This window comes from Bison bison, unplaced genomic scaffold, assembly GCF_000754665.1.
Source record: "Bison bison bison isolate TAMUID 2011002044 unplaced genomic scaffold, Bison_UMD1.0 scf7180017864368, whole genome shotgun sequence".
Classification (NCBI taxonomy): Eukaryota; Metazoa; Chordata; class Mammalia; order Artiodactyla; family Bovidae; genus Bison; species Bison bison.
In genome coordinates, this window is record NW_011494940.1 from 804,689 (window position 1) to 819,025 (window position 14,337).

The 14,337-nt window shown below is 53.9% G+C and overlaps 1 protein-coding gene across 1 annotated transcript in view; it reads left to right on the forward strand.

Moving 5' to 3' along the window:
- Positions 1-2,794: 2,794 nt before the first annotated feature.
- Positions 2,795-14,337, forward strand: part of RPS6KL1 (ribosomal protein S6 kinase-like 1) — a 15,900-nt gene continuing 4,357 nt past the window's right edge. Inside the window, exons 1-7 of the mRNA XM_010855845.1 lie at positions 2,795-2,898; positions 4,284-4,568; positions 5,868-5,992; positions 6,925-7,017; positions 12,563-12,610; positions 12,996-13,128; positions 14,044-14,316. Of these exons, the coding sequence (XP_010854147.1) occupies positions 4,304-4,568; positions 5,868-5,992; positions 6,925-7,017; positions 12,563-12,610; positions 12,996-13,128; positions 14,044-14,316 (937 nt within the window). The 5' untranslated portion in view covers positions 2,795-2,898; positions 4,284-4,303. The remainder of the gene's footprint in view (positions 2,899-4,283; positions 4,569-5,867; positions 5,993-6,924; positions 7,018-12,562; positions 12,611-12,995; positions 13,129-14,043; positions 14,317-14,337) is intronic.

Below are 14,337 nucleotides of genomic sequence, written 5' to 3' on the forward strand. Positions count from 1 at the left end.
CCCACTCCAGTACTCTTGCCTGGAAAATCCCATGGACGGAGGAGCCTGGAAGGCTGCAGTCCATGGGGTCACTAAGCGTTGGACACAACTGAGTGACTTCACTTTCACTTTTCAGTTTCATGCTTTGGAGAAGGAAATGGCAACCCACTCCAGTGTTCTTGCCTGGAGAATCCCAGGGATGGCAGAGCCTGGTGGGCTGCCATCTATGGGGTCGCACAGAGTTGGACATGACTGAAGCGACTTAGTAGCAGCAGCAGTAGTAGAGAGGTGAGGGCTAAGGAATACAAAAGATAGATGATATCTATAAATAGATGCACAGAATCATTAACATATAGAATAACACTATTTCAAATCATGAGATGAACTGCAATCCATCATCAAGAAAGTAAGCACAGAGAGAACAAAGATGTCAAGCATCTGGGACACCTGAGCCCTGGGACCCTCAAACATCTGGAAGAGACGAAGCCATCACAGGAGACTGAGAAGGGGCTGCAACAGCGAGTGGGGGTCCTGAAAGCCTAGGGAGAAACCGCATGGAGAGAAGGCTGTGATCCCTGGGTCTCAGAGGCTCCTAAGAGGTCAAGTAAGACGAGGACCAAGAAATGACCATTGGGTTTAGTAACCAGGAGGTCATGGTAACATGACAAAGAGCTATTTCAGACTAATGCCGGGGAAGAAAGCCTCATAGAAAGAGTTCAAGAAAGACCAGGAGAAAAGAAGCTGAGGACAGCAAGTAGTTTCTCTTCTCCAGTGGCAAGTTTCTCTTCTCCAATTTCTCTTCTCCCCTGGGGTGATAGAGAGGGGAGAAGTGAGGCCAAGACTGGTTTTTGTGTGGTTTTCAAGATGCAAGAATCAGCATGATGTTTGTTTCAGATGGGAAAGAAGGATGCAGTAGAAGCCAAAAATTAATGGTGGAGGAAAGAGAGGGGAGAATTGCTGGAGGAAGTTCCTTGAGTAGGTGATGGCACAAGATTGACCCCGAGGGGAAGGCTGGCCTTTGATGCGGCACAGACAGGTAGGTCATCTACAGAAAGAGATGGGGAGACGGTATGTGGATGCAGACTTGGCCAGCAGGCAGAGTAGGGGTCTGTGTTCCCATGTTTTTGAGGGATGGAAGAAGCATGCTTTTTGACTGAGAGTAAGGATTGGGGGAAGGCGCTGGGAATCAGAAGGGAATGGAATGATATCTAGCAGGGAGCAAGTGTACTAAGGAAGGATAGTATAAGTCCAGGCAGCTCTAGGGTGCAGGTGAAGTCTGTGTGTCCAGTTCAGAAATCACCCCCTCCCAAAGGACTTCTGACCCCCAAACTAGGTCACTCCCCTTGCTGTGAGTCTCACGGCTGCTATGGTGCTTCTCTCTTACAACTCTGATCACACCTGGAATGAAATATCAATGGTATTCTTTAGTTCTTTAATCCCTGTTACTTAGACTGTAACCCCCACGAAGACATTAGCAGAGACTGTCTACTCAGTCGCTGTATCTTGCCATCTAGCTCCTCCCACACAGTATTCTCTAAATACATAATACTTAAATAGTTGAATCAGTTCAGTTCAGTCGCTTAGTTGTGTCCAACTCCTTGCAACCCCATGGACTGCAGCACGCCAGGCCTCCCTGTCCATCACCAATTCCCAGAGTTTACTCAAACTCATGTCCATTGAGTCTGTGATGCCACCCAACTGTGATGCCATCCTCTGTCGTCCCCTTCTCCTCCCACCTTCAATCTTTCCCAGCATCAGGGTCTTTTCCATTGAGTCAGATCTTCGAATCAGGTGGCCAAAGTATTGGAGTTTCAGCTTCAGCATCAGTCCTTTCAATGCGTATTCAGGACTGATTTCCCTTAGGATGGACTGGTTGGATCTCCTTGCAGTCCAAGGGACTCTCAAGAGTCTTCTCCAACACCACAGTTCAAAAGCATCAATTCTTCAGCACTCAGCTTTCCTTATAGTCCAACTCTCACATCCATACATGACTATTGGAAAAACCATAGCCCTGACTAGACGGACCTTTGTTGGCAAAGTAATGTCTCTGCTTTTTAATATGCTGTCTAGGTTGGTCATACGGAGAAGGCAGTGGCACCCCACTCCAGTACTCTTGCCTGGAAAATCCCATAGACGGAGGAGCCTGGTAGGCTGCAGTCCATGGGGTCTTGAAGAGTTGGACACGACTGAGCGGCTTCACTTTCACTTTTCACTTTCATGCATTGGAGAAGGAAAAGGCAACCCACTCCAGTGTTCTTGCCTGGAGAATCCCAGGGACGGCGGAACTTGGTGGGCTGCCGTCTATGGGGTCGCACAGAATCGGACACGACTGAAGCGACTTAGCAGCAGCAGCAGCAGGTTGGTCATAACTTTTCTTCCAAGGAGTAAGCGTCTTTTAATTTCATGGCTGCAGTCACCATCTTCAATCATATTCAAGTAGTTGAATAAATGCATGAAATAACGAATGAGAAAAGTCCCCAAAGTGGCGCGTGTGCTTTTATTCGGCCTAAACTTCCGAAGCAACTCCTTCCGCATACCTGAGAGAGTCTGGACCTCCACTCTCTGCAGCTCCTACCCACCCGCCCGTCCCCAGCTCCATGTCCACCCTCATCCCCATCCCTATCCCCATAGCATTCCCTGCCCATCCCCATCCCCTCCGCATGCCCTCTCGCGTAGCTCCGCTTTCCCGGCGCTGCTGCTTTAAGAGCCAGCACAAGCCGAGCCGGGCGCTGATTGGTGGTTTATTCTAACGCTAGCGGATGAGCTCATCTGCAACCAATGACCAGGCTGCATCGGCCAGACCCCTGTACCTGGGAGGAGGGCGGAAAGTAGCCGCCCGCGGTGCTATGTCCGGGGGCGAAGGGCAGGTGGCCGCAGGGCTGAGTCCGGCCGCGCGGACCGAGCTCCTGGCTCGGGCAGGTACGGTGTTAGCCTGGCTCCTCCTCCATCCCCTCTTCCCCAGGAGAGGATGCCCTCACCTCTCATTCCCCCAGTCCCCTTCCTTGGCGACCCTCACGGGGCAGTGCACCTTGCGTGCAGGGGACTCGCGGGCTGGATGCACGTCTTTCTGGGTCCAGACGCAGCTTTGCAGCTCTGCCTGGGAGGACCTGGCTCGGCAGGTGGACCCTGAAGCTAGGCCCTGACTCAGAGCAGCACACACTGCCGACCTGGGTGCCTCTGATCACAGGCCTCCGAGCTGCATGCCCTGGTGACTGGGCCGAATGGGAAGGGCGCGGCTTCCCTTCCTCCCCTCCTCCACCTCCTGGCCGCATCCTGGCCGGGGCTCAGCTGCCCGCTGCCTTGGAAATGTGGGTTTTCCTCCCCGCCCCATTCCCCATCCTGTTCTCTCTTCCCTGTCTCCACAGAAGTAGAAATGACCTGGGGTTTGGGCCCTGCCCTTTCGCAATGAGGCCTGAGAGAGCAAAGGTGCAGAGGCTGCAGTGAAGGATAGAGGCAGCTTTCTGGCCTCTCTCTGAGGTCTTTCCTTTCCTTCTGCCACTGCTCTAACCCTGGTGGCCACTTGTATCACTTGCTGCTCAGGGTGGAGCTGCTGTCCGGTCCTTGGAGGCCACGTGGCCTCCTGGACTTCTCAGAGCAGAGCCAGGGGGACAGAGCCATCCCCTCCCCAGGGCTGGTTGGGCTCTGACCTCATTTATCTAATTCCATCCAGAGTGGTACTGAATCTGCCAGTCATTTCATTTGCCTTCAGTCTTTAAGGCCAAGCCCTGTGCCCAGCTCTCCGCCTGGCTCCTTGGGGGTCCTCACTGATCTTGGGACCAAGGGAAATGAAATAAAGCCGGGGCAATCCCTCCTGTTCCGGGAGGTACCATGGAGCTGAACCCTGAAGGATAAGTGAGATTCCCATGGGAGGAGGAGGGAGGGGTAGACAGGGCACAGTATAAGGAATGGCCTGTGGGGCCCCGGCTTTTGCTTCAGCCTCAAAGTATGGTGACCTGCATATGTTTAATGTGCACAGAGGCCCTTTGAAGGCAGCTCTGAATCACGAATATCTTCAGCTCTCTCCGATACTCAGCATGTAGTAGGTGCTCCAGAAATACTTGTTGAACTGAATTTGAATGGAAAGAATGGTAAAAACAACTCAGAGCCCAAAGCATGTTTTTATTCTGTTATGACCACCACTTAGGAAAGATCTGGCTTAGTGAGGGATATTACCCCCATTAGCTCTGATCCCTCCAGCTCTCGGAGGCGAGTGTCAGTCTCCACAATACTGAGTGGAAGAAACCAGGGTACAGATGGGACGTTGTCCCCAACTGGGTTCTTCCTAATGCCTCTGCTCATTCCAGGTCCCTGACTGAGGGCAGCCATGAGCCTGGTGGCCTGTGAGTGCCCTCCTGGCCCTGGCCCGGAGCCCGAACCCTGCTCTCGAGCACGGTCCCAGGCTCGAGTGTACCTGGAGCAGATTCGCAACCGGGTGGCTCCGGGAGCACCTGACATGACTAAGCATGACTACCTGGTGGACGCAGCCTCTCAGATCCGGCTGGCCCTGGAGCGTGACGTCAGTGAGGACTACGAGGCCGCCTTCAACCACTACCAGAACGGCGTGGACGTTCTCCTCCGAGGCATGCACGGTGAGGCTGGGGCTGGGCAGGGGCCGAGGAAGGGCTCATCCCATCATCTGTCCATTTGTGCTGGGTGAGCAGGGCTCTGCGCTGACCCTGCAGGACCTATGAGAAGAACAGTAGTATTGATAATAATAGCCTTCACTTATAAAGCAGTTCCTTTACACTAGGCGCTGGTCTAAGGGCTTTACCTGTATCAATTCATTTCTGATTCACAGTAATACAAACCACTGTGTATGTTCTGGCATGTACTTCCAAATATACAAGAATGATTTTTATTCCCATTTTCCAGATGAGGAAATTGAGGCACAGGGCAGTTACATAGATTGCTTAAGACGCCACAGCTATCAAGTGACAAAGCTGAGATTTGAACAGTTTGGGCTCCAGAGGCTGTGAGCTTGGCCCACTAAGCCCTCCTGCCCCTAGAGCTGGGCTAGGGTCCTGCCCTCTGGGTACTTGCATTCTAATGGCAGAAGATTGATGAGTTGATGATGGACAATTAAAGTCTCAGGTGGCAAGGACAATGGGGAGGAAGTAAAGGGAGGGAAGAAGGAGACTGAGGCCAGGCAAGCCTGGCAAAGGGCATTTTCTAAAAGTCAAAACCCTAATCTGAGCACTGAAGAATGCTGTCCAGCTGAAGAGCCTGGAGAGGGAGAGAGAAGGGACAGGCAGAGAACACAGGCAAAGGCCTGAAGGTAAGAGGGGAGGCCTGTTCAGGGCAAAGGCAGGCATTTCCAAGTTGTAGGAGAGGCTGGCCCTGAGGCCAGTTGGAGACACCCGAGGGCCTTGATGGCCAGCCTGGAGGGTAAGAGTCAGGCCCCAGTTCATGCTTCCAGTCCCTGCACTGATGATGCCTCTCAACAGCTGGCTTCATGCCTGTCCCATGAACACCTTTACCCTCCAGGCCCAATGCTGTTCTGGCCTCTTTCATACTGGGCATCAAAGATAGCAGAAAGTGTGCTCTCTGGGGGACTTCTCTTTCTTCCTGAAAAAACAGACAGGAAATCTCCATTCCATCCCTTCCCAGGCTGTGACGGTGGCCAGGAGGTGGTGGGCGCCAACTGTAAGGTGCTGTAGTCCGAGGAGCCTCCCCGGCTCCCAGGCTCTCCCGCCACCATCCTTCGTCCTCCTCCCCTGCTGGTCTCCCACCCAGAAGAGGACCCAAGAACAGATGCGGGGCCAGAATCCACTGACCAGCCTCAGAAATAGGCCTTGCCCTCCTGTGGGGGGCAGAGCATGGGCAATGGGAGCCCAAACCCCCGCTCCTCCCATGGCTGGCGGGGTCCTCTTGACTCCTTCTCCCCACAGTTGACCCCAACAAGGAGAGGTGTGAGGCTGTCAAGCTGAAGATAACCAAGTACCTGCGGCGGGCGGAGGAGATCTTTAATTGCCACCTGCAGAGGACGCTGGGCAGCGGAGCCAGCCCTGATGAGGTGAGGAGCCCCCAGAGGCCTGAGGGCTCCGGGGGAAGAGAGCTAAGGCCCCCACCCGCCAGGCCAGGGAGCTGTCGCCTTGCCATCCCTGGCGGGGCAGACGGTGGAGAGCACAGGCAGGCTGGCGCGTGTCCTGGGGCTGCCACCCTGCCCGCCTCCTCCTGGCTTCCTCCCTCTCTCTCCCACACTCTCCATAGCTCATTCACATTCTAACACTTGGTGAATCGTCTCCAGTCCAGTCTCGCACCCTCATAGAGGAGACACACACACAGAGGCAGCTCCTCACCCTCCCACACAGCCCATACTCATGCTCACCTGTGTACACACTCAGGCTCCCAGAGTGCTTTTTGGCTGGGCTGCAGTGAGTGTTTGGAGCAGACATGAATACCCACATGCATATACACAGACATGAATACCCACGTGCATATACACACACGTGAATACGTGCATATACAAATATGCACAAAGCCTCTCCCCACATCCTGACCCAGCGGGCCGCTCAGAGAGGGTTGAGAATGCACGCCCACTCCTCAACCCCTAGGTGTGCGCATACACACTCCTTCTAGGTCTGGTGCACCTTGTAAGATGCTTCCCCCAGTGCAGGTACCTGGGCCTGCCTTGGTCTTTGAAGCCTGTTGCCCGGGTTATTTCCCCACCCCTGGGCGCATCTGCCTCCTGTGGATGCCGCTTTTGAGAGGGGGTTTCGGAAGATTCCTTGGGCCTGGGAGGAAGCCCGGGTTGGGGCTGAGCTGAGAGGGTGGCCTGGCCACCCTGGACTGAGGCTGGGTCTGTCTCTGTGAGGTGGGGGTCTGCCTGTACCCCTGTCCTGCCCTCTGTGGCCACTGGTCTCCTGGCAAGCCAAGCCCTGCCCTCCGCTGGGTGAGGAGGCCATGACCCTGAGGCCGCCGTGGGGCTCTCTCCCGCTACCGCAGGGTTTCAGCAGCCTGAGGCTCCGGCCCATCCGCACGCTGAGCTCTGCCCTGGAGCAGCTGAGGGGCTGCAAGGTGGTCGGAGTCATCGAGAAGGTGAGTGAGCGACGCCCAAGGTGTGGGAGGACACAGCATGTGTGACCAGGAGTGGCCAGTGCTAGAAAGGCGTCAGGGGGTTCAAGCGGAGAAGGGCAGCCGGGTCCAGGGGTGCCCCACCCCTCCTGCAGCCCAGCACACACCAGCCCCGGAAAGGAAAAAGTGAGGAAGCCACAGAGGCAGACAGCGCCTCCCCACAGACCCTCCGGCTCAGACACAGAGCCGCTCCCTCGGCAGTTCAGGACAGCAGCCACAGGGGCACCCCGCCAGCCTGCGCTCCCTTGCGTGCCCCCACTTCCCGCTTCCTCCAGGGGCTGCAGCCAAGAATCTCCCCTGCCAAGCCCAGCCCAGAAGTTCCTGGGGCAGGAATGTGCGCATCGCTAGAAACCTGCCTTGTCCAGGGCCTTGGCAGCTCTGCCCTGTCTCCTGGCTTCTCCCGCGGTGCCCCCATCCGGGATCGGCTCCCTTAATTCAGGGCAGACAGGAGTCGACAGTGCAAACTGGACCTGGACACTCAGCAGAAGGACAGACAGGTTGAGTCAAATGAGGTTTGAGCCAATAATCAATTGCTCTCCACCTGGACCCAGAGATAGCTGGAGTATTTGCTTAAGTGTTTTTATTTTTATTTTTTCAAACTGAACCATTCATCAGAATCACCTGGGGGAGCTTCCTAACCACACAGATGCCTGGGCCCCATCCCAAACCCACCGAGTGAGAATTTCTAGGGTTGAACCCAGGCATCTGTCATTTAAGACACTCATGGGGGATTCGGGCGGGTGTGGGAGCCAGCAGAGAAAAGAGGACTGGTGTGTGCTCCTTCACACGCCGCCGAGGATGAAGTGCTGTCTGGATGGGCACTACATGGCCCCAGGCAAGCTCTTTGCCCTCTCTGGGCACCAGTTTCCTCCTCTGGAAGTGGGGAAGGGATCCTCCCACCCACCCGCACCCTCCCACCCAGGGGGATGTGGGAACTAAAGTGAAATAATTTTTGGGAAAGGCCTGGCACATGCTAAAGCATTTGATACAAGTTCGATGGCTGAAGGCTGATGACAAGAGTGGGTCAGCAGGAAGCAGGCTTAACATCCCTGGCCTCGCTCCAGCGGCTGCTCCCCAGTCCCTGGAGCAGGCTCCCGGTTTGTCAGCCAAGGCCCAGCCAGCTTCCATCTGCCCAGCCCTTCTCGCCCACTGCGTTCGTCCACGTGGCTCAGCTGCCCCCACGGGCAGGCCAAGGAGGCGACAGCCACCACTGTTTGCCCATGTGGGATCCCACTGAACCGATGGTGTTATGGAGAGAGGGGTTCTGGGTCAAATAAGCTTTAGAAACAGTGAGTTAAAGTTACATTACTTCATTGCTTTAATTCTAGGAAGTTTCAGGCTTTAAGGATGCAAATGTACACAGTGAATCTCCAAGAGGGAGGTCTATGACAGAATTCCCCGAATTTGAATTTGTTTAACCCCAGACACACATGTGCAAAGCATTTTTGGAATCCTGTGTTCCGAGGCCTGTACATATGGGAAAAACAGATTCAGGCCAAGCCCAACCATTCTGTCTTACAAGTGCCCTCTTTTTTCCTTTATTCCCCTTTCTTGGACACTCAACGTAGCCACTCCACATCCCTCCTAAAATCCTGTGGCCTTTTCCTGTGTCATTCGCAAGCCAGGAAAATCAGTCGCCCAAATTAGGAGAGATGTTAGGGCTACTGGGCCCAGGTCCCTGCAGCCACGCCTGGATGGATGTCACTGTCTTTCATCCATAGCTGTGCCCAGACAGCCCAGGGCGGGTTGTTGGCAGAGCAGTGCCAGTCTGCAGCAACCCCCAGCCTTAGGGCAGCAAAAGGCCCCACTCAGGAAGCCTTGAGAGCCCCCAGAGAAGTCCCACTGTGAGAGTTCATGGGGCTGAAGAGGGTTTCCTCGGGGCCAGAAGAGATACCTGCAGGGGTAGGGGGCGGCAGAGAACAGTGAGGTGGTGGGTCAGGGACTAGGTGGGCAGCTGGCCAGGATGCCCAGGGTCTGCTCTCAGGGAGCCTTGGAGGCTTAGAAGACAACACTGGCTATTTGCTGAGCTTTGTCCGGGAGCTAGGCCCTGAGGCAGGGATGGAGAAGAAAGAGAAGGACAGACAAATCCCTTCTGTGTTTTTGGCTCAAACATGAGGGTGTTTTTAAAATTGTTACTGTTTATCAGCATTTAAAAATTGGCAGGTTTCATAGAGAAAGTCCAAGTTTCCTACTTTTCCTGAGAAATGAGAGGATCTGGAAATGCAGGCTCACATTCCTGCCGGTCAACCCTGGGCAGATGAAGGGCTGCCCGCTTTAATGAGGTGCTCAGCCTACCCTTTCCTGTCCTGCCCACTGGCACACATGAACAGCCCCTGGGGACCTTCGTGCTTGAGAATCTATTTGAAACTTCTGGATTTGTTTGCTCCAGGAGGGAGTCCTCCTGGCCTTGACACTGTGGACATTTTAAAATAAAGGGTTAATGTGTTTTACCAAAGTTTTAATTGTCCATACATCCCGAGAGCTCAGTGCGTTTTATTTTTTTTTAAAGAGACTTCCTTTTTTAAAAAGATGGGAGCTGGCACTCAGAACTGCCTTACACTTTCTGGATAGCAATCTCACCTGGCATCGGTAAGGCCCATTGTAGTTGGCACAGCTGCTGCATTAAACCCACTCAGTCTCCCTGTGGGGGAAGAAGGAGATATAGCAGTCACCAGCCACAGTCCAACTGTTTGCGACTCCACGGACTGTAGCCCGCCAGGCTCCTCTGTCCATGGGATTCTCCAGGCAAGAGTACTGGAGTGGGTTGCCATGCCCTCCTCCAGGGGATCTTCCCAACCCAGGGATTGAACCCAAGTCTCTTACGCCTCCTGTATTGGCAGGCTGGTTCTTTACCACTAGTGCCACCTGGGAAGCCCATAATACTATTAAAAAAATTTTTTTTGGATAACACCACGTGACATGCAGAACTTCCCCGAGTGGGGATTGAATTCACACCTTCCACAGTACAAGCGCAGAGTTGTAACCACTGGACCACCAGGGAAGTCCAGTTTTAATAAAAATTAAATATTCTCTCAGTGGCACCCACTATATTTCAAAGGCTTGATAGCTACATGTGGTTCATGGCTTCTATATTGGACAAATAGACAATATTTCTGTCACAGCAGAAAGTCCTCCTGGGAAGTGCTGCATTTTAATCATTGTTTTACAGAGAATGTAACTGAGGCTCATAGAGGTCAAGTGACAAGCCAGTGCTCTGTCTCCCACAGCACAGAACAAAAGAGGAAGGGATTTTTTTTGTTTTGTTTGCTTGGTTTAATGGTGGGGGGAGATGCCCCCTTTGCTACCCTTTTGAAATATGGTGTAAAAGAAAAGAGTTTGAAACAGTAAGTGGGAATTTCCTGGTTGTCCAGCGGTTAGGACTGTGCAGTTCCACTGCAGAGGGGCACAGGTTTGATGCCTGGTTGGAGAACTAAGATCCCGCAAGCCATTCAGTGGGGCCAGAAACAACACTGACAACAAAGATTGTCCACCATACTACCTCATTCCAAGATAATCAGCATTGATGGTTTGGCCTAATTATTTCTTGATTCTTGTGTGTGTGTGTGTGTGTGTATGTATTTTTTCTTTTCTTTTTTAACACACTGTTTCAGTGTACTGATTAAGTTTTGTTTCTGGCCTCCCTGACACTCCCTGATGGTTTTTATTTTTTCTGAATCTGTAAACGAGAAGCCTTGCCCAGGACAAGGTGGTGGGGAATCCCACTTGGCAAGAGGCAGTGGGGAATTATCCGGGGTGTCAGCACTTGTGGGAAACTGTGTTATCCTTAATGACCCCAAAGTTCTCTCTTTCAAACTCACTGGGCAGAGGAGCGGGGACCAGGCTGGACTCCATCTCTGGCTGTTGGAGGAGAGACCTCTAGTGGTCATAAGGGGTACCTCACTCCTGATGCCCCAGCCCTCAGAATCCACCACCTTCATCTCACTGATGACAGGGAAACTGAGGCCCAGAGGGGAAGGCATGTGCCAGGTCGCCTAGCTGTACCCCTGTTTTCAGTTATGTCTTCAAGGCTCCCGGGTCAGCCCATCTGAATTCGCATCCCGGCTCTGTGGGACCGCAGGCAACATTACCTCTCTGAACCTTGATTTCTTCATCAATGAAATGAGTCACTAGTAATACTTGGGGCTGCCCAGGTGGCACAGTGGTAAAGAATTTGCCTGCCAATTCAGGAGACATAAAAGATGTGAGTTTGGTCCCTGGGTTGGGAAGATCTCCTGGAGGAGGAAATGGCAACCCACTCCAGTCTTCTTGCCTGGAGAATCGCATGGACAGAGGAGCCTGGCAGGTCTGAGAGAGTCAGACACGACTGAGCACAGCACAGCAGCATAGAAATACTCACGTGGTAGGGCTTTAAGAATAAAATGAAGTAAACTAGATAAGGCCCTTAGCACAGAGTAGTACTATACAGTGTACAGTATAATACTCTACTATACTATAGTAATACTATACAGAGTAGTACTATACAGTAATACTATACACAGGTTTCCCTGTGCCGATATTAATAGTCATCAGCAAAGACTACAGAGAGCATGTTTTACAGCAGGCTCGAGCTGCCGCCATACTTGAGTTGTCTGACTCAACAGCATCCTCTTAATGGCCCCTGAAGCAGGTACTCCTATGACCCAGGGTGCAGGTCTTGTCCTCACGTGCCCCCCTGTCTGGGCTGAATCTTCCACCTTTCTGCCCTGACAGGTCCTCTCCTATGGCTGAGGTTCACCCTGCCCATAATGGAGATGAGTCTAGGGCCCAGCTCCAAACAAGGCTCTGACCCAGCAATTGGCAGACCACCGCCTCCAAACAAAATCAACAGGAGAAGGAATAGGTTGCTTGCCAGAGTCCAGAGAAAAAGACCATTTAAAAAAAGAAAAAGACCATCGCAGCACAGGGAGTGGGGGGCAGGGGGTGCGACCTGAAGGAGCAAGCCCATGTGGTTTGGGGCACCATTGGGGCCACATTCTCAGAGCCTGGGCTTCTTCACCTGTAAAATAAGAGTTGAGAGAAGGTGACTGGCCCTGAGGTCCCTTCCAGCCACGACACCCTCAGATCCTATGGAATGGACCATTCACCTCATGTGTGGAAAGCTCTGACTACTTCCCTGTGAGGTGCAGGGCTCTGGGAATACAGAGCTGGACAGCATGGTCCCTGCGCTCTTGGAGCTCACAGCCCAGTGGAACAACAGGAAATCACACACAGTGTGCTGGGGGTGAGCCAGAGAGCACTGCAGACAGATTAGGAGTCCTGGCCTGATCTGAGGTTGGGAAGCCTCCCTGGAGGAGGTGGTACCTGATAAGACCTGCAGGTCTAATGAGAGTGGATGAATCGGATAGGTTCAATGTCATGTTGGTGGAGGAGGGGATATACTCTGTACCACCAAAGCCTGACGTCCCTGCCTAGCCTGGGTGGAGGAGCGTGGGGCCTGGGGGGGCGGGGGGGGGCGTGGAGCCCCGGGAACTAACTTGTGCCTTAGCTAGTGCCTCCTGGACCTCTGCAGGTACAGCTCGTCCAGGACCTAGCGACTGGAGGGACCTTCGTGGTGAAGGCAGGTGCCACCCCACCCCCTGCCATTCCTCCTTCCCCTTGGGACCTTCTTGGAGTTCTTGGAAACCCCTGCCCTCTGGGGAACCTCTACCCAGAACCCGTATGGGAAGCCCACATTCCCTCCAGATCCCACAGCTGCTAGTTCTGCACCCCGGGCATGTGCCCGACTTCCCAAAAACACACACACATATACTGCCTTACCCTTGGTCCAGACAGGGAGGGGATGGCCTGCCTTCCATGGTGGAAAGAGGGTTGAGGGTCAGGACAGAAACGGGGGAGGCAGCTGCTCCTCAGAGGGGCTCCCACACTTCATCTGGTTGCCCCTGAAGAGCAGAGTGGCCTCTGGCCAGTCCCCAGCTGATCTGCCCGGCCTGCCCCCTCCTCAGGGCCTGTCCAGGTGCCACGTGACGAGCCGGGAGCGGCTGACCATCATCCCGCACGGCGTCCCCTACATGACCCAGCTGCTGCGGTACTTTGTGACCGAGGACTCCATCTTCCTACACCTGGAGCACGTGAAAGGTGAGTGGGCCCTGGGGGCCCCGTCAGCTCCTCAGGCCTCGGGAGGTTGTCCTGTCTCATCCCCTTAAAATTCGGAGCTCGTTCCCCAGCCACAGGCCCAGCCTTCCTCGAGGGTGAAGGCAGGACTAGCCTGCTGTGGGCTTCTCAGTGATGCCAGGGGGCAGGCGACGTCCAGGGAGGACGTTCACGTCTTGGGTGAACGAGGGCATGTATGCAGGTGTCCCCTTTGTCGCCATCTCCCCCAGTCTTGGCTCTTTTCACTTTTCTAGTCCGTGCCCACCCCTCCGAGTGGCCCCATGCGATGATGGTGCCAAAGCTGTAAGGACAGGAACTGGGCCACAGCAGATATTTATTGATCAGCTAGGATTTTTTGTTTGTTTGTTTTCAATGAGGTACATCTCTCTGGATCATGACATATAGTCATCACAGATCCATGCCTAGCCTTCTTTTATTTTACTTAAATTCATGACACTATTCTCCCTTTGCGCTGTACTTAGTCGCTCAGTCGTGTCCGACTCTTTGTGACCCCGTGGACTGCAGCCCTCCAGGCTCCTCTGTCCATGAGATTCTCCAGGCAAGAATACTGGAGTGGGTTGCCATGCCCTTTTCCAGGATTCTCCCTTTGACAAATATATATCAGACACTGGAGAACCCGCCACCTAGACCAAGGACATTAGAGAATAATTTATATCTCCTTAGGGGTTAAGCACATATTTTGTGAGGCTGGGGCCCTATCATGGGTGGGTGGAGAGGAGAGAGGGCATCCTGGGCTTCGGGAGGGGAGGGAGCCGAGTGAGGACCTGAAGGCAGAGGGTCTGTGCCTATGACAGAGGGGGAGCAGGCATGGGACAAAGACATGTCCACACTCATTTCCTCTTCTGTCCCCACGCTTGCGGCTCCCTCTGCTTGGCCCAGGAGGTACGCTCTGGTCCCACCTGCTCTCCCAGCCGTGCCCCCAGCAGTCTGGGACCGGGTCCGGCTCCAGCCTGGAGAGGATGAAGGCTCCACTAAACTCCCACCTCAGCCTCGGGACCAGCTCGGTGCCCCTGGGATACACCCGCCTGCAGGACGGAATCCCTCTGGAGCCTCCATGGACTTCTCAGAGCCTCACCCCAGCCAGAGGGGTGGCGTCCGTTAAAGCCCAGAGAGAGGCTGGGGGTGAAGCCTCAGCCAGGACGAGCACTGCCCGCTTCTGGGACCTTCCAAAGG